The following is a 20,452-nucleotide window of genomic DNA, read 5'->3' on the forward strand; positions in this document are numbered from 1 at the left end:
AAGTCACCTTGCACAAACAATACTTATGAAGGAGCCGCCTCTACATTTTTAGTAACATGTGGCTGTAAGAACAAAACAGCTGAAGACCAATTTAAACCTTATATGGAAAATAATTCTAGCTAAAAGAAATAAATACATCCTGTATTAAAATCTGTAACCAGGAAACTCTGAAGGACACCATAAATTTTATATATTTAGCTCGTGGCCCTGCTGTAAAAATAATTACTACTATACTTAGCTGATTGGGAGAAAATAAAAGTTAAAGCCTGTTAAAAATTCAGAAATAATAGATATTTCAAATCTTGCAGTCCTAAAGAGTTCCTTAAAAAAGTTGTCATGCCACTTGTGAACTGTACCTCAATTCCCCCAGATTCATGGGTTTATGCAGCAACTTGCTAACCATTAGCAGAAGAGGGGGTGGCCAAAGCCTATAAGGTACCACAGAGTAGAAGGAACATTATCTGCTTGTGAGAGAACCCACTTCTTCAGAGAAACCCATGGATCAAGTCAGTATTTACTAATACTTAATTTTTTCACCATAAACCTATTCTTGCACAACATGGGATGATATGGGTACAACTCATCAAAATGCCTCATTCCTCTTCAAAGCAGCTGTTGTCTCTGTATAAATATTAATTTGACTGCATAAAAAATACTTCATGTTCAATACACATTTGTAAAACTAATTTACCTTTCTTGGAGCGTGGTTTGTGAGTGGAAAGCACAACTCTGAGTGCTGTGCTCCATGCTACAGGTTTCATCACAGCACAGTGAGGGAATCAAATGAACTGGTCCTAAGGAAAGAAAATTCATTTTAAGTGTTTAAACTATCAAAGCTCTGTATAAACTTAGTCTCTGATTTTTTCTAATTTGAGCATTATTTTGCCAGTTACATTATAATACATGGTGTGAGGAAATGTTTTTACAGCAAGAGATTTCTTGCTGTAAAAACGTTTTTAGAAACATCTTTATTCCTTTAAAGTTTAAATATTTATAACAGCCAAGTCCTTCCTCTAGTAGCAACATAGAAGCCAGTCACGAGTACTATTTTTAAAATTAATTTTCTTAGTTGAATACACATAAGTGGAAGCATTCTGAGTAAAGCTATCTGGATGATATTTAAGCCTGTGCTTTTGTGTTAAACTATGTATTTCTTAATTATTATTATTATTTCTTATAGCCTTATTATTTATTCTTATTATTGTTTCTTAATGTCATAACTGCATTTGTTCTGATATGACTTCACAAAATGGCAATGATTTGAATTGTCCAGGTTGTTAATGTCCTTTAGCATTCATACCACATTCTTAGATACTCTCTGGTAAATCCTTCACACTAATTTAAGTTTCAAAGCCATATGCAGTGCTATTTTTATCAGAAATAAATGAGACAGACATTTTAATTTCTTTTTCATGTGAAGTCGCTGAAACAAATACAGGAAGAAACAAAAAGCCCCAAATAGCTACTTAAAAATCCTTTCTGCTTGTTAAAAAATTAGCCTAGGACAAAGGTTGGTTTGACAGTGTTAGCTCTGCAGTAGAATTGTCACAACTCAAGTGTTAGATAAAATAAAGTCACCTTTCAGTAGACATAACATACCACATGTCTGTGATGCACTTCTTTGGCACTGGCAACATGTTCTGTGGTCATATTCACTTAGCTGTGGTCTATCAAAACATGATAATTCAGAGCCATTGTAGTGCATGTCTTGTGATCTCAGAGACCCTTCAAACAAAGTGAATAAAAATCTATGTCAGTAAGTGTTACCCTTTTTCCTGCTCAGAGCTCTCTTTCTTTACAAAATGTGTAATTGTCATGCTATAAAGTATGCCCATACATTTTCCAGTTGAAAGATCCACAGTGACCATGTGGCTTCCAATAATGTAAACCACAGATTTTGCAACAAAGCTTAGAACAGCTGGTTCAATTACAGCTTCCTCTAGGAAGACATCTGCTCTCATTTTGATGATTTGAGAGTATATCTTATTCACTGTTATATTTCTGCAGTGTTTAATGATTCTCCGTGATTCCCATCTGAAATTTTCCAGAGTCAGCTTTCAGCCACTGGGATTTTGTTTATATTATCTTAAAGAGTTTTATATTAACAGCAGACTGCCTTTAATCTCTATAATTGTAGGCCAAGGCAAACAAGTTACTGCACTTCACTAAATGAAGTCTGAATTCACTGTGTCAGAACTTCTCAAAACTCATGTGTAAAGCAATTCTAGGGTAGGAACAATTCTTACAATGCCTCTGTAAACTTCTGTAAAATTCTGCTTGTGCTGAGAGCAGCAGTAATGTCAATTCATCCTAGATAGTATTCTTGTTTGGCATCCAGGGTTCATTAGATGCTATAAACATATTTTAATAGAAGTTTTATAAAACTATAAATGGGAATTAGAGTTCTTTTCACTTTCTTCTTCCTTAAATTATATTAAGAGGCAGAAAAATGTTTATTATAAACAAATTACATTGATGAGCAGTTAAGGATTTAAAATAAATTTACAAATCTGTCTCAGGCATTTAATTCATCTTGAATATGCCCATAAAACCAAAACTGTTAAGGACAAATCTCTCATCTACACTGGCCATATTCATTATCTCAATGACCTAATCTGTATTTCACAATAACATTTGATGCACTGATCTTCCAAACTGGTATTTCCACATTGACATTGCAACTCTGTAATGTCCCATCATGAATAGTCCAAATGTATCTGTGCAGCATCTAGCAGAGTATGGCATGGGATTGATGCAATTGAAGTATTTCTGGGCATTTACACAGCATTTTCTCAATAGCAGCTGAAACTTCCACACTGAGCTGGCAAACTTGGATGGAGTCCTGGGCTCTGCTACACTGACCATCTCAATGCTCAACTTGCTTAAAACATGTAGACATTTCATTGCTTTACCTACAGAGAGATCTGCCAAAATAATACTACTCTATAAATATCACCAAGAAACAGTAAAAATTTGAAACTCACAACTTGGTTTCTTCTCCATGAACTGCCTCTTGCAATAGATAACACAGAGGATGAGAAGAGCCAAGAGCACTGTTGCAAGTGCACTGCAGATAACAGCTGCCAGAGCAGTGTCTCGAGGGCTGGAAGCAGTTGAAGGGATCTTCACAAGATTTACCTTGGTGGTACCTGAAATATAATTAAATAATAATTAAGGCAAACTGGAGACATTTCCAGAAAATAGTCATGTAAATGAAAGTCTGGGTAACAGAAGAGATTTGTGGCACAGGAAAAAAAGAGAATGTTTTTTGAAAAAAAGAAAACTTATTTATATGTGCAGCATTAGTTGCACATATAGATAGATATGATCATCAGCACCTTCAGTATGAAAAGGAATCTTAGAAAAGATATATTGCAAAATGTGCCATAATGAGCGGAGATGCACACAAACACATTCAGACTGTCCATGAGAATGGAATCAGATCCTCACCATGAAAACAAAGACATTCGAATGTTTAATGCCACATGAATTTAATATGGAGAACATTTCCTAGTGCAGAGTTGAGAGAGTGATCCACTAGAGGGAGGCAAAAATACAGGAACTTCCCTTAATAAGGAAACTTTCTGGGCACTGAGACATCCACAGAAGTTCAAATGCTGTCAAAATTATCATCCTGCTTTGTTGCATATGGCATGACACCATGGTCATTTCCAAGATCAAACCCAGAATTTCAACTCTGCAAACTCTTTTTCTTCAGTGATTTTTTTTTAATACTAGATAATACCCCTAGTCAACATTCAACAGATTAACTTTATACCCAAATTAGTGAAGACTTAAGCAATGTTTCCAGCTACAAATGTTTTTACCTTTAAGTGGAAAGTGAGAAATATTTTTAAAGGATCAAAATTTTAACTACAACTGTTGAAACTGTCTTAAATTATGTATTTTTAAATTAAATTATTTTTAAACAATCTATTAATTTTGACAGCCTATTTCAATCTACTGTGAAGTCTTCCTAAATTCAATAAGACAAAATGAATAAAACATAGAATACTTCTATGACAGCAACATTTTAAGAAACCACAAACCATATTTTACTAACTTTCAAAAATAAATTACTGTGCCTATTTATCCCACAAGATATTTGGTTAAAACCTAAAGACTGTAATATCCTAAGAAATGGTCCATGCAGTCATAAGTTTAAATTGTGAGATAAATGTCTGCCGGAGTATATTAAAACCTCTAATCAAACTGTACATAAATACAATGGTTCAATATCATTACTGCAATTTCATAATGGCAGGAGAGAACTTCCTAGCCTAGCTAGTGGAATAGTATGACTCAGGAATAATTTTCTGCAATAGTTATGGTATTTCCTCTACACATACCAAACATGGGCACCAAAGGGGTTGTGATAGCATATTGCTTTGTTATAATACCTATAGGGATTGACAAAACCTAGGCATCTTGAAAAATCGACTTAATTCTAAGACTTTAGACCACTTAAAGAAAACACTCTATTCTATGAAATAATGAATCCAGAAAATTAAAGAAATAACCCACCAAATGTATAAAATAAAAACTGTTTCTGCAGCTTATAGTATCATGTAGTTGCTAGTAAATAGGGTAATATAAAAAGGTGGAGAGATCAGATCATGGCCATTATACAGAAGAAAGAAAGTTTAGTTGTTCATTTCCTGATTTCTGCATGAAGAGAAACAAGTGTTACTGCATTTACATCTGCTTAAATATTTCCATTTACCTTCAATTTGTACTATTATGTTCCACTCTCACATCAAAATCTGAAGAGCAAATTCATAGCAGATTTTTTTACATGCTTTCAACTTGCCAAATTGCACAGAGTGGAGCAACTGGAGAAAGTACAACAGAGAAGCCGCAAAAATTACTGAGGAACTGGAGATTCTCTCTCCTGTGATCAAAGTCTGAGAGAGCTGGGATAGCTCAAACTCAAGAAGGCTCAGGGGAACCTCATCAGTTTGTACAAATCCTTGGAGGGAGTGTGCAGACAGGACAGAGCCATGCTCCTTTCTCAGTCAGAGCTAAGTTCTATGGCCTCTTTTCCAAATCTCCAATGTTACTTTTAAAGGAAATGCAATAAGTGTCATAATTATTTTGTCATAACTTGAATGCTCTTGGCAGGAGCACCTCAATCTCCCACAGAAAAAACTTTTCACTCAGTTTCTAGGATTCTTGCAGCTGTAGTTTTAAGTTTATAGCTTTAGCAGACTGAAGAAATTTCTGCATGAAGTTCCAGGATATCTGTGAGAAGCAGTAAATATATATAAAATCCTGTCTATATAGCAAGGTGTGCTGGCTTTAGTGTGAAGATCAGACTGTGCTTTGGTATCAGGTTTTCAATTTTAGTTAACTGCCTGATCTAGTCTTTAGAAGGTTAAAGACAGACTGCACAAGTATTTAAAAAACAGACAATAAAAAAAACTGATCTCAATATCTTCAAATATTTTTCATATCAGTACATCTATTTGCATTAATGTACATAAGAGCACTAAACAGTTCATAACAATTAGGCCTTCATAATTTGCAGAAAAAAGAATTGTCAATTTTAAAGGACAAAAAAGAAAAAGAGCACAGGAGATGGAGCTTCTATATTTTTGTCTCTATTCATGTGCTTACAAAATACATCTCTTTTCAAGTAAGGTTACATATTATGTATTCTAGGAAAATATAAATTATATATTTCTTTCATGTCCATCAGCAATATTAAAACTGGAAATACAGTGATTTCATTTTCAATAGGAATGGCAAAACTGAAAATGTTTTTAGCCACCTAGCTATTTAAGATTTATTTTGTTGATTTTTTTTTCACTTGAGAAAGCAATTTTCTATTCCTGAGAATGCCTAGCACTCATCTTCACCTTGAAAGAACTTTTTGGAATAGCTACTCTGAGCAGTCCATTGTAGTCTAGCTCTAATTATAATGATAGTGATCTTCCCTGCAGAGGCCAACATTTCTGAAGCAGACTGCTATTGTAGAAGTGGCCCGTTGGGCATTGCTGAACTCTGCTTTCAGTGTTACTCAGACATGTATGCATTTTCATAAACTCTTTTCACAGAATTAATGGTCCCACTTCAGTAAAACAAGGAGTTGCATTTTAAATTTAAACTTGTACTTACATCTATTAGATGATTACATGATTAAATTTAAATATGCAGTTACACACTTTGTGAACTGGATGGGATACATTCAGAAAAGAGGGAGGAGGTGTACACTGTTTTCTGATTGTGGAAAGCATGTGCATATTATCCATATTTTATTCAAGAAATTGATTTCCTTTTTTAAGACTTAGTTCTAACATAGTCTGAAAATATGCTAACATTGAAGGAGAATTACCCAAAATACCAAAGTGTCTCCTGCATAATTTTGAGCAGTAAACCTAAATACAGATTCTTCCCTTAATTTACCAATATTACATTATAATGGCAGTATATGCAGAGGTGTGGTCCTTAAAAGCAATTAAAGTTTCTGTGAATCCAAGACAGTTTAACAGCAGTAACTCTGTTAATGTAGAACATATGAATCCCAGCTGTATCACTAAAATTTCTGCCAATAAACAGAATAGCTGAATTTTCGGCCTATTATACTAACAACAAGAGACAGGGCAAAATGTAAAAAGACTTCCTTTGTCATTGATTTCATGTTTATTTTCTCCAGTTTTTCTTTCAGAACCATGATTAATTACAGTCGCTACTGGAATCAGCAAACCTAAAAGAAAGCTTTTTGTTGTAGATCAACCATGTGAAAACAGAACTTGCAACACTGTATGTTTCTTCCATGGATACAGGAAACATATTAAACTAAAGTTGAGGAGAATAAAATGTAGAATATTATGTTTGAGTTTCTTTCTTAACCTGTCAAGTCAATGCTAACATAAAGAGAGTTTACTCAAAATAACAAAGCTAATCCGAACTGCACTTAAAAGCAATAATATGGTAACATTGTACAGAATGCCATCTGTCACTATCAGGATAGGAAGTAAGAAGCAAAGGTTAAAATGTTGTTAATTCCTGGAATATGGATATTCCTAGTCAACAGGGGAAAAGAATTCCTAGTCAACAGGGGAACAAGTATTACAAAAACTGTTTTCCCATGACCTTTACATAGAATGGCCCAACTCAGTGGTATCAACCTTAATTTGACAAGAATTAAGGGCTGAGACGTACCCTCAAGTTATGTAATTTAACAAGTTGCTGCCTGTCAGCTGCACTGCAGTGGCTATCTGTGTGTGTGCCCCTGATCCACAGAAAAGGCAAGCCAATGTAAGGCAATGTGGCTCACTTTGAAATCTTAGAAATTCCTTCATTGAAAAAAAAAAAAAAAAAAAGACATTTCTATTCATGTAAAAGTAAGAAGGCAGTAATGCAGTATGTTTACCTAGCCCCAAATAAGCAAAAGGATGGATTCTATATCCTTCTATATTATATAGACAATTCAGATACTACATGTACAAGATCTGTATATATAGATTAAATATGTATGTTTTATATACTACTGAGAATCAACATAAATGGAAAGCAAGTTTCCCCAAATATATCTTTGAGTCTTTACAAAACAGCAGATTGGCTCCCTTCTCCTGACCTTTCAAGCAGGAGGTAAGAAACTTTATTAAACATTAAACTGTTGGAGACTGTGGTAAACACTGGGGACAGAGTCTCCCAACATCTGTAAAAAGCCTTTTGCATGCACAGCCTACACCCAAAAGTTCATCATGTCAAACCACATTTTTCAAATGTGCTCCAAGTGCTGGCTATAATTATTTTCTTTTAGTTTGTTTTATTTTGCTGGTTTTGTTTTTTTTTTAATAAATGTACCAAAAAGCCCTAGGGGAAAAAAATGACTATTCAAGTATTTATCCATTGTTTGGAAATCCTGAGAAATATGCTTATAAATTAAAATCTTTGAAATTTGATTTATTCCTTTCCAAGACCATTTCTCTTGCACTGTGTATTTTCATGAACTCCAGCTGCTGACAGCCTTTTACGTTTAAAATAGTAGAACAATTGCACTGTGTATGTGAATTTAAAATATATATGAACTCCACAGTACTGGATACACACCACAGTGTCTGTAAGGCATAGTCAACCTCTGCTACACATTTTTCTTTTAGCAATTCAGAGATGTAAAATCTTGGTATTACTATGGTCATCTAAATTGAGCCACTGTACAGGCACAAAAGTAGCATTGTTTCATACACAAAACTTCCAACTTCAAGAATTGTCTAGTCATGTGAATATAAAAGCCCATGAGAGTAACAGCTCAGACCACTGCTACCCTCATATAACCTGAAAACACCCAAGAGTAAGAAAAAAAAAATCAGAGGAAGTGGGATGAAATCCTGTCACCACTGAACTACACATTCTACCCGCCTCCAACATAACTGGTTATTAATGAGAAAAGACAGATGTCTCCTCCATAAACTGGAAACACCCAGCGTGATCTGATGGCACCAGGTTTGTGTTGCTGTTAATGACTGTGGTGGTGTCAACAATTTCCTTTCTGACTTTTGCTTCTAGAAGCCAAATTTACATCGCAGACAGTTGAGGGTGGGCAACACCTATTTTCTTGAAAATGTAACTTCTTTTTTAGGTGCTTTCATGTGTTAAAACAACGTCCCATAAAGCTTATGTCAGAACATATGAGATTGCTAGATACAGCAGAAAATCTATGTTCTTACATCACCTCTAACTTGTACTTTTAACCACATTCTTTGCAATATATATTCTGTGAAATAGAACATGCTATTTTAGGCTATTCTCTTGTTCAAATCCAACTCTATAATTTATCCATCCCACACAGGCTATGAAAGCTGTTTCATCTTTTCAACAGAAAATGAAAGCATGAAGTATCTTTTTGTATTTTTGTACTTTGTATTCTGTATGTGCGGTCCTATTTAATCTTTAGGACTACCCAGTTAGAAAACAAAAACATCCCTGTGCCGAATTTAAATCAATTTGGTCTGTTTATGACAGTTTCTGCTTTATTCAGTCTCTGCACACACTCTGCTGCTCTCAGTCCCAAAACACTTGGACAAGACACTGCCCACATAAGCAGAGGAGGACTTTGCATTGCTGAAAAGCAAACCACGTTCATGGGAGCAACTACTGCCATCACCCATTTGCTAAGGGAGGAGAGGGGGGCCATGAACCCTTCAGAATCTACCTGTATATTCACTAGTTAAATGACAATGGCACACATGTAAACAGAAGAGTAAGCATGTCTGAAGGTTGTCTCTTTAGCCAATAGAGAATAACCAACTTCCGTTAATTAAAAGCGTAATTGAACATTGTGAATCCCATGCATACAGGTTACAGATCTGTTCCAAAAGGTTCAAACAAGCTCTTAAAGCTGCTGTATGATGAGGTTGGATTGGTGCATAGATTGGTTTTCAGTAGATTGAAATACTAGTGTGGAAAGCTGTGTCCTATGACCATGACTGAGGGCTGGTAGAGCAGCTAAGCCTGCCCCTAGGCAGGGAACATACATGCTTTTCCATATACATCTATGTATTTATTTGTAGAAATCCCAGTAGAGCAAAAACTTACATGTAAATCAGTCATAAGAGTTTTTGTCCCTCTCTGATTCAACAAGAAGTATTTTCTAACACTTTACTTTCTATCCCAAATATTTCCCTCCTTATCCTGGTTCAGCTGTGGTAACACCCGGTGAGTAAAGCAAAAGATTTCATAATGATTGCAAGCCTGTGCCCTAAGTTTGTTGACACAAATTTCCATAAACATCACTATGCAATATATATTGCACATGTCTATGCAATACATTGTCAAGAACTATGGCTTTTGTCCTTGCTTTAAAAATGCTTTGTAAAGGTAACAGTACTCAGCTACGTCACTTCTGTTTGCAAGCTGTTCTGTCCTCAGAATAGCAGAGTATACTGTGATACAATTAATTCATAAAGTTTCTAAAGCTTTAGAAAATAGTGATTTTATACTGAGAAACAAATATATGAATAAGTGATACATTAAGAAAAATATTGAATTGAATATGAAATTCAGTGCAGGAATAATTTCCTTATTTTGGTCAAAAAGCAGCTTCTTGAATTGGCCAAATAACTTATCTAGTCCAGAGAGCTAGATGTTTCAGCAGCTACCAGAATATTCAATGAAGTTTTAGTACCATTTCCTTGTTGCCTCCTGGCCTAAAATTAAAATCTGAAATAACTGGGAAAGGAAAACGAAATCCTGGTAGTTAGAAACATCTTCACTCTTCAAACTCTCTGTAATGTACTAATATTTTTTGTTACCAAATATGAAAAATATAAATGCTATGGAAATTCTTCCAAGTATTAGAAATCCCATGCAGAAAGAGCCTTGTTATTAGATATGAACAACAAAAAATCAGTACTCAAAAGAGATCTAGGAATACATATGTGTGTGCAGGTGTGTTCAACACTGGACTATTTATTACATTAAAATTTAAAAAGGTTATTTCCAAATTGAGAGAATATATGAGAAATAAAATACAGAAGACTCACAACTTTCAGATTGCAGATAATTCAGGGTAATCTAAAAATCAATACACATAAAATATTGATGCCACTGTATTTTGGTATCCATTTTGAAAAGTGACAAATGGACAAGGCTTAAGTATGCAAAAGTTAAGCTGTAAAATCTGTAATTTTAAAATCCAAATCTATCTGGGAAACTAAAGGCCTGTATTAGGTCACATACTTCCTATACAGTGTAAAGAAAAGGTTAAATACAGAAGAGAATCTGAAATATCTGACATATGAGTAACACAGTTCCTTATGTCATCATGCTCAGCCTATAGATCCAGAAACCTGGAGAAGTATAATGTACTTTGCTCTTCCCATAAATTACTCAGAGGCAGAGAGGAGACTCCACTTCACTTAAAACTCCATGGAGAAAAAAAATCTATGATCTTATTTTAAAATTAAATTAAGAGACAAATCACAAGCATGGCTTTATAATGCCTTTCAGATGCAACTTTTGAAAGAGGAGGCAATGGAGTTTCTGCATTATGAGAAAGCTTAAGAGCTCTTTGCCAAAATGTATGAAATGAAGACTCTTCTACCACCTTCATGGAGACTGTTTTAGCCATAGGCTAGAAGCTGAGATAGGTAAAAGCTTATTTCTCCTCTCCAGAAGAATTTGCCCAGTTGTAAAGCTTTGGCAGAAGGAGTAAGGGCCCCTCTTTGCACAGCCGACAGTCACGTGATATGTAGACTGGAAAAAAATTAAATAAACTAGACTTAGGCTTGCTCAGCACGTATATTTTTCCTGTTTACAATTATGTTTAAATATCACTACGTTACCTTAAATTCTTCACGCAAGGCACATGTTGGGGAGAGAAATAAGTCTGCACTAGGGAAAACAAAAAGTATGTTTATGCAATTAAGACAGTTTCATAATACACTCTGCTGAGCTGAATTACAATTCTGAATTAAGGTTAAGAGTTGCATAACCAATGCTACTATTATTTTTAAAGTTTTTAACTTTGCAATCCTGAGATCTTTTAAAACCACTTTTTTAGGGGGCAAAGTAACATGAAATACATGGAATTAACTATAAATTTTCCAAATTCTGTAACATAGAGGTTAACACCTCTATGTTAGAAGTTGGCCATGCATCCCCAGCTTGTTTTATTACTGCAAAAATCATAATTTATGTGATTTACTGCAAAGAAATTACCTACAGTGCATCAGTATGCAAACACATGCAAACTGTATTACAAATGAAAAAGCTGGAGCTTTGACATCAGAAATAAAAATAGCTTATGAAAAGCAGTTATTAATTTACCACTTAAAGCTGTGGGGATAAAGTCAAGTTATACAGAACAAAAGGCTGATATACACCAGATCCTTGCTGTGTTACATTACTTAATCTGAAACATAACATCTTCCCTCTTTAACAGAAGTCAGTAGGAATTAGCCATAGAATACAGAAGACATTCTGAAAGGTTATCTTTGAAAAGTCAGGCTCTGCAGGTGAGATTCATCTGACCAAAGCAAAGATCTGCTTTGGAGGGAATCACCTGAATTTTCTCTACAGGGGATGGGGAGGGGTGGAGGGGTGTGTGGATATGAGAAAGGCTCTTTTAGGGTGTAATTAGTCTGATTTGTTTTAAACACCACCCTTAATCTCTCCATTGAGTATAGAGTGAACTTCAGATCACCAGCTCACAGATGTAGTCATTATACATACTCACAGTCAAGAACGTGGCATCCTACTCTAGTTTTGTCAAGAATCAATGAAGGGTTTGAGGGCCTTTGACTTCCTCTGTCTCAGTTTGTTAACAGATGTTAAACATTTTTACACCACTTCCATTGTAAAGATAAAAGTCAGTCACAACTGCAAAATCTGTAACAACTTCTTTAAAGTGGCAGAACACTAGAAAAGTCCAGCATTATTTAATACATCACATTCTGCATGGAATACAAAAGAGTGTGTAGCAAATAAAGTGTAGAAAATACAGAATTTTAGGTTTTGCGTATCCTGTGCTTTAAATGAACAAAGGCCCAGTGGGAAATAATATGCAACAATGTAAATACAACCTGTATTAGAGTAACTATATATGAGAGAATGTTATGGTTGCAGGCCTCAATTCTGGCATATTTTAACTTTAGCAAGTACTCTTAGAATACGGGCTTTGGTTTGTAAGACACACTTTATCAAAAAGTTAAAAAAAAAAAATTCTAAATTTTTTATTTGTGTTTTTACTTATATAGCAGGAGTGAAAAAAAAATCTACACTAAAAAAAAAATTTTCCTCCTTAAAATTAATTAAAAAGAAAAAAGAATAAGATCAGGTTTTAGGGAGTCAAACACAATTATTCAGTATTGAACTGTAGTTTTCATCTAACCTGATATTGGCATCTAGGTGAAATTCATAACTATAGAAGTATGAAGGTCTGAAGACAAAGTCAGACCCAGCTAGTCACCTTAGGCTCTTTTTTTAAAACTATGCCAGGAACAGAATCTCCTGAGAAGCAATTGTTCTGAAAAGACTTGAAAGACTGCTTAGTGTTAGTCACTGAAGCTTACGTTATCTGGCTTGCCTGAACTCTTGAGGTACCTAATTCTCACCCCTGACTGGGAGTTTGGGCTGGCAACTTCAGTGCTAAGCATTAACTTTTAGATGCCCAAATTAGGGTGCACTAATTCTATCTTAAATTTCCACATGCAGACAGGGCAACGACAAATCCCATTCAGTAATATGCACAAAAAATCACACCACTGGACTGAAATGAAACTTTACTAAAACTGGTGGACAGAACCCTTTAGTTAAAAAAGCTCTAACAAAGAGCTCATGCTTTTAGGAAATAGTCACGGACTATACCTCAAAGGCACATGTCACTGCCCAAAATAACATGTGAGATGATTCTACAATTTTTGTAAAAGAGGAGTTTGGCAGATCACTGCTTTAGCACAAGTGAACCAGTAAGAGTGAGAATGTGTGAGGTCTATCACCCAAAAAATTAAAGGTGAGCAAAGTAGAGGACAGTAATTTGAAGGATCCAAGTGATCTGTAGGAACATTATGCCCGTCTATAAGGCTGCTCCAAGCTCATAAGGTGTTGGTTTATAACGAGTCATTACTGCTAAAGTCCCCAGCACACAACTCTCTTTATAAGGCTATTGCATTTTATCCTATTTCCAATACATTCCAGTCCTCCAGGCAATTCCAGTCTTCTGGTGTGGTATTTCAGTGTTCTTTTGCTTGACAATGATTTTCTCAATAGAGAGTTGGCAGTATGGAAAGTCTAAGCCCAGATGGATTCCATGTTTTCTTCTCTATTTTCTTAAAAACAAGAAATTTAAGTGGAACACAGCCAAAGAATTTTGTAGCTGTACAATTTAGAATCATTGAATCCTTAGAAGTTGACAAAGTCCTTTAAGATCATCGAGTCAAATAGTACCTACCAGCACAAAGTAGAATTAAAAATGCCAACACACAACTGTGCACTTGTTTAGCAGTATTTTATATTCACATGCCAGTCACAGCTTGGACTCTGTACCCAAAGTCACAGCAGTCAGCATGCATTTATACCAGAGGTACCAAAACTCAGTGCTTCTGAAGTGGTGCTAATGGAAGCATTCCCTATGTGATTGTGAGAGATAAATTTGAACCAGTATTTTCGGTCTGAATGCAGCTTAAAACCATGTTATTAAATTAATATATTTAAAGCAGTCTAATGCTTCTGTAATTGGAAATTGTCTAAAAAATACTGAAAAGGTGTAACCACTACTTTTTTTTTTTCAGATTTCCCCTAAAAACAATAAAGTAAAAGTTAACTGAAAAAAAATGTTTTGCAACTTTACTGCAATGCATGCAATCTTGGAATAATTTTGAATAACCTAATGGCCAAGTTAAATAAGAAACTTGCAAATCCACTCCATACAGAAAATAGATAATTGCTTATAGCTACTGCAAGCCTGGGCTGAAGGACTACCCACATTAGTAAGTGCACATAAGGGAAAAACCATAGGAAATAGTACTTATTCACTACAGGTCACAGATTAGCCCCTTCTCTGTAACTCAGGAATTTCAAGCTCACTTTAATCTAGTGTAATTGAGCTAACCAGCTCTTACATTAAAAAGTAATGATTAAGTTAAATTTCTTGCAGACTTTCTGTACCTAAAACAAACATGCAGTATGCCTCTGGCAAAGAAGGATACTAATTATAGGATTGACTCATAAGATGAAAGGTTGCACAAGTTACTACTAGAAACTGAAGTATGGTAAGCTGCTTTGAAAAAACACATTGAAATTCTCATAGTCTGCAGCTGAGAATTTAATGTTCTAACTGTACTTAACAGTGTCAAGAAACAAAACTAAATATGCTTGCAAACTGCTTGTTCATATTTTAGATGAACAAGCTAGAATTGAATAGTGATTACTTTATCATTCTGTAATAAGGACACTTTAAATGTAATAAAGAAGTGAGCTCTACAGTGAGTTTTTATTACATGAAAGCATGCAAAATTAAGTATTTTTGGTCACACTTAGCTTTCTTTTTTTATATAAAACATGGTCTTACAATGGGTATTCGAGGATTCATTGCTTGACTTCACTCTTAATGCAACAATTCCCTAATTTAACAGGAATCATAAAAGAAACACATGTCCAAAGCTTCAGACATCTCTGGGAAAGGATATGCAAGTTCTAAAGTAATTTTGCATTTCCAGCTGCAGCTTTCACTGGGATTAGCAGATAGAGTTGCCAGCTGTGAGTTAGAGCAAAGATACAAAATATGCCCTTATGTGTTGTCATGAACTGATCAGATAAAACCTTCTGAACGCCAGATGGGTACTCCTTGTGTGTACTCCCATTATCAGCTGCATGAGCTTGTGATGTGAATTCATGAAATAAATGAAATTTGATTCAATTTATTTTAAAAATCACATGCTGACATTTCTACTTCCATTTTAAGATATATACTTTCCATCATATTCTAGCATGAAACAAGGAATGTATTTTCAAAGAACACTGTGGAATACTGCGTTCTCTCCAAAATACATTAATACACGTCTTAGCAGATAAAAATGGATTACATATAAATAGTGCAATTCTCATGCTGAAACTAGACAGTCAAGGCCACTCTGAGCAATTCAGCTTGGTCAAACTTCACGTCAACTTAATCTACTTTAAGTTTTACTGGATTATGACCATATATATGTGATATATTACATTTCCAGAGGTTATGAACAAGTAGTGTTACAAAAAGACATTTCTATTCCTAATTTATTCTATGTTTTTCATCTGTATTATGGAGCCATTTACATTATATTTACTCACTCTGAAATAATTTTTTATATTGCTAACACCTTACTTAGTAGGGACTGCTAATACTAATCTAGATTTTATATTAGATGGTTTTCTTAAAGTTTCAAACTTTAGTATTAATTTTTTTCTGTTCTTTCCCCCAATCATAATAAATGAACAGTTTCAAGAGGTTCAGAAATTATAATTTGTTTTCCATTATTTTATTTTCTGTACATTTTCTGCCATCAACAAATGTGGCAGGAGTTTATGCCACAACCTTCTCATCTCAGTAAGTGCACTAATGTGGGTCTCTCTTCATTACTCATTCGTGTTTGTAAAATCTGAAAATTCTTTGTCTGAGATCTCTGTTACTCTGTCTGCACAGACAGAAAATAGTCATTGTGGTCAAAAGGATTAAAAAGGGATAAATGACAACAATACAGATACACTGTGTTCACCTAGGAAAGCAAACTGAAAAAAACCCCACAATTCTATTCTTATCAAGTATCTTTAAAAGTTTACAATAACACTTAAATTGACAATTTCTGAAATTATTTTTAGCAGACAAAAATGACAACTGTCACACCTATGGGTCACTGGCAACATTTTCCATGCTTAAATACATAATAGTTAAAAGCAATGGAAGGCGAATTCCCTGGTCTCAGAAATCTAGCCTTCTGTGGCAAGGAAGGAAAAAGCAGTTTTCCCCAAAGAATACTAAACTGGCAGGAAGGAAAATTCTTGTACAGATCCAGACATTAGAGTGATGCAGGCATTAAAGGTATGATCTATGTCCTCAATAATAACCACCTAGTGCTCTGATAGGTTTTCAATCAACAAAGCCAACTCAGTTCTTAAGTCGGAACTTAAAAGAGAGTGACGTAGAATGACAGGAGATGACTGTGAGCAAGAAAGCCTTTTGTAACTGCAGCAATGTCTGTGAGAGACGATCAGCAATAGTGTGGGACACAAGCTCATCCAGTTCTGGAACAGAAAACCTTATGGCTGCATCCCACTTCTGTTACATCACAAGCCTGCACAAAGTAACAGCAGGAAAGGACTAGGACAGAACTAGGCTTTTCCAGTTTGGTATTTTTCCTCTGGTGCACAAGCTACAGCATTCCTTCATATATAAAAGGCCCTCACTATGGAACTTTTTACCTATATTTTGATCCAGAAGAATGTGTCACAATCCATCTCACACAGCCCTAATTATGGAAACCTGTGTGAAATCCATCTAAAAAAACATGTTTTGTCAAAAGAAAAACCACATATTATAATTACCATATGCAGTTAAATGGAAAGGTTTAACAATTTGCTGGGAAATTGACACACAGAAAAGGTGGATCCAAAGCAAGTTGTCTAAAGCCTCCAGAAAGAAATACTACCAAGATGCATGCATTAAAATCCAAATTGTGTTTGGCTTTGTACTTCTACTGCCAACTCTGTTACTGAACCATACCCTGGTCTTGCATACTCCACGGAAATATTTATTTGTACATCAGGTATATTTTGTCTTTTTACACAGAAAATATTTGCATTTCAGAAGTGTAAATACAATTATAATGAGGAAAAGACAAGAAGACAATACATTTCTGAATTAAAAGGGGCTAAACCCATACCAGTTAACACAGAAGAATGTCTTCTAGAGATGCTTTTGTGTAGATTCATTCCCTGGTGTAGAGGATTGCTCATTATAGTGCATGAAGCAATGCATTAAACCTTTGAAAAGCCTCTACAGTGTCATATTCAGCTTTTTAAGTTTCCATTGAATATTATCAATAGACCTCATTTATGACTTGCTGGTCAGTCTCAATGCATCTAATAATACAAATGTAGTAACAACCAAAACAGAGGACTGCCCATTATTTGAGATTAAAGAACAGAATAATTGAAATAGAAAGTCTGACCTAATCACCTGTACTTTACACACATAAAGCAGGAAGTAGGGAATAGAGTTGAGTTGATTAGTCAGATAATTTAAATGGAAATTCACTAATTTATAGCCTGAACTTTACTTCAAAAACACAACTCAAATTCTTAACTGTTTGAACAAATTGTAGTCAAAAAAAAGAACAGTCTTACTGGTATACTTTCATCAGGATATCCAAACAGGAAACAGAGCAGATATGCTCTTCCCCTCATTTTGAAAAGCTGTGAGTAGTAAATTAGATTCTATTATTTAACCATGACTGGGTTGCAGTCAGAATGTGAAAATTATAAAAAGTGTAATTATCTCAACAAGCAAACTTAGAGCCATTGAGCTGTATTGCAAAATGCTAATTTGTGAAGGCATGAAACCAGGATCACAAACCAGGCCCAGCCCCTGCAGAGCCAAGCAGGGCAACACCTGGGCAACATCTGGGCTGCATCCTCAGTGCTGGGAACACACCTGTGACAGAACACTGGTGATGTAAGAACCAAAGAGTAACGGCGCGGAGCCAACACACAGTCAGTACACAAGATAAGGGAAGAATTCTGCACTCAAGTCACCAAGAAAAGGACATACAGACATTATCCCAACCTGCTCTGCTGAGTTTGCCATCAGAAGGCACCACAGAACAGACTGTTCAGAGATGAGCAACAGGGCAATTAGCCTGAAGATCCTGATGGCTTCGGTGGCAGCTGCACGTAACTGCTCAGTGTTGCAAAAGTCTTTGCATGACCACTGAAGGGTGCAGAGAAATTTGGAGGTGCCTCCTTAAATTCCAATTCCATTACCTCTTGGATCAGCTGTGATAGAGAAAGGGGTCTGTATTGTCCTGTTTAGAGCATCCTGCCCAGTCCATGCATGTGTACTTCCTTCCAGGGCAGTCACAGCAAAGCAGGTAAATCATACCTTTTGGCCTAAACTAAAGCTGCAATGTGTCCAAGCCTCCTGGACCCAGAATTTGTGATATACTCCTGGAGACCAAGTAAAATGTTGCAGGTCCCTTGGGCTTTTAATTGTTTGCAGTAAGGTAGGTGTCAAGCAGGACAGTTGGTGATGCAGTTTTGGAGCCAGAATCCTGGGTCTATTTGAATATTTACACATTGCATACCTCTAGATACTTGACAGGGCTAATGTTACCTATACTGAGATACCCCTAAAGCATTTGCTACTAGCCCAAGTTCTTTCAGTTCCTAGCTTGAACTGGGCTACTTAAAACACACTTCATGAAATGATATTTCCCTGTGCAAAGAAATCGAAGTTAGACTTTAGGTACCAGGCACGAAATAAAGACCCTGCTTATTGTCATTGTAAGAGCATCAAAGAAGATCAAGAAATTTCAAACACTCACTACTTGAGGTTAGTGTAGACTTTCATGATAGAGTAGACATACTATACTAAGTACTTCTGTTCTACAGAAGTTACTACTAAGTGAATCAATTCATTGGAAGAGCCCTCACACCTACAGTTATGCAGAATTAACATGCACATCTATGTAATAGATGTGATTAGAAATCTTTCTGATAAAACAGATTTTCCACTGTAAAAAATAAACTGAATGTTGGAAAACATTTAAAGATAGTGCAACAAAGTGGGCAGAAGTTCAACAGTTTAAACTGATTGGATGTCCTGAGAGCTTCAGCTTCCAAATTTTGATTCCTTGGTAAAGTGTCTGGTTTAACAGAAATTCTGTTAGGTTTGGGAGTTGCACTTCCTTGCAATGCCATTTCAATTAATAAGCTAAATTTTCTTCTATGGAAAATTTGTGGTGTTTTTTTGGTTTGTTTAGGCTTGGTTTTGTTTTTTTTTTTTTTTTTTTTTTTTGAAGAGGCATAGACAGGATAGCAGATAGAAACGAGAGAAACAATTCTGACCCTTTCTGTCTACTAACCATAATACATATGTAGTGTTAACAAGCTACATAATGAAGTACTTCCATATATATAGGCACAGAAGTGAGAGGTGCATGCAAGGAAAAAGTTGGGAAAGTTTTAGAACATGATTAAACTGCAATGTATTTGAATTTCCTCTCCACTAAGTAATGCTTCAGAACTATTTAAACTCATTTTAGTGGTAATACCTCTGTTATTAAAATAAAGAAAAATCTGCCCTCTCTTTTTTTACAACTTTTTTAGAAGTAGAACACAACATATAAAGTAAATTCAGAACAGAAAGAAAAGGAGCTGTTTGACTCCAAGGTATACATGAACTCCAATGGGTCAGAACCAACTCAAATACCAAGGACAATGAAGTAAAACCATTTAGGTTTCCTAGCTTAATTCTCTTTATGATGAGTGAAAGAAATAAAATTGTAATAAAACTTTTTAAGATATGAATAGCAATTCTCATCTCTCTTAAACATGTCGTGGAATTTGTTTCAGACTTCCTGAAGATAAGGTATTCTATCATCAGGTCACATATGGAAAATATCAGACTGACTTACTACATTTTTACAAAAGTCTCCATTTCAGTTTTGAAATAATGGGAAGGCAATGTCTCTGTAATAAAACAGTATTGATATTTATAAGCTAATGATGCTATTATCTGTACTTAAATTAGCTGTCACTGCTTATGAATGTTGTGAAAGGTTTATGCAATATTCCAGCTGCTTTCTATCAGTGTTCAAAATGGCAAAGAGGACTATGAGAGGTGCTGTTAGGTAACCTCAAATCAGAACAAATACTGAAATAAGAAGGGGATATATGTTGGAACAGAACCAAATAATTAAGAATAATTTTACTTGCTATATACTTTCAGATGCCATTTGCCTCATGCACATAA

At 35.2% G+C, this 20,452-nt stretch overlaps 1 protein-coding gene across 5 annotated transcripts in view; it reads right to left on the minus strand.

Annotated features, from left to right (window-relative positions):
• The window catches only part of TNFRSF19 (TNF receptor superfamily member 19), a 57,892-nt gene that overhangs the window by 6,405 nt on the left and 31,035 nt on the right, over positions 1-20,452 (minus strand). For all 5 annotated transcript variants that reach the window (XR_010996296.1, XM_068181275.1, XM_068181273.1 and 2 more), the window contains 3 exons: positions 2,985-3,149; positions 1,600-1,725; positions 692-794 (listed from right to left, as the gene is read on the minus strand). Coding sequence is in view for 4 of the 5 variants with exons in the window: in XM_068181275.1 (XP_068037376.1) it covers positions 692-794; positions 1,600-1,725; positions 2,985-3,149 (394 nt within the window). In the remaining variant the exon portion in view is untranslated. The remainder of the gene's footprint in view (positions 1-691; positions 795-1,599; positions 1,726-2,984; positions 3,150-20,452) is intronic.

Source organism: Anomalospiza imberbis, chromosome 2 (assembly GCF_031753505.1).
Source record: "Anomalospiza imberbis isolate Cuckoo-Finch-1a 21T00152 chromosome 2, ASM3175350v1, whole genome shotgun sequence".
In the NCBI taxonomy this organism is placed as follows: Eukaryota; Metazoa; Chordata; class Aves; order Passeriformes; family Viduidae; genus Anomalospiza; species Anomalospiza imberbis.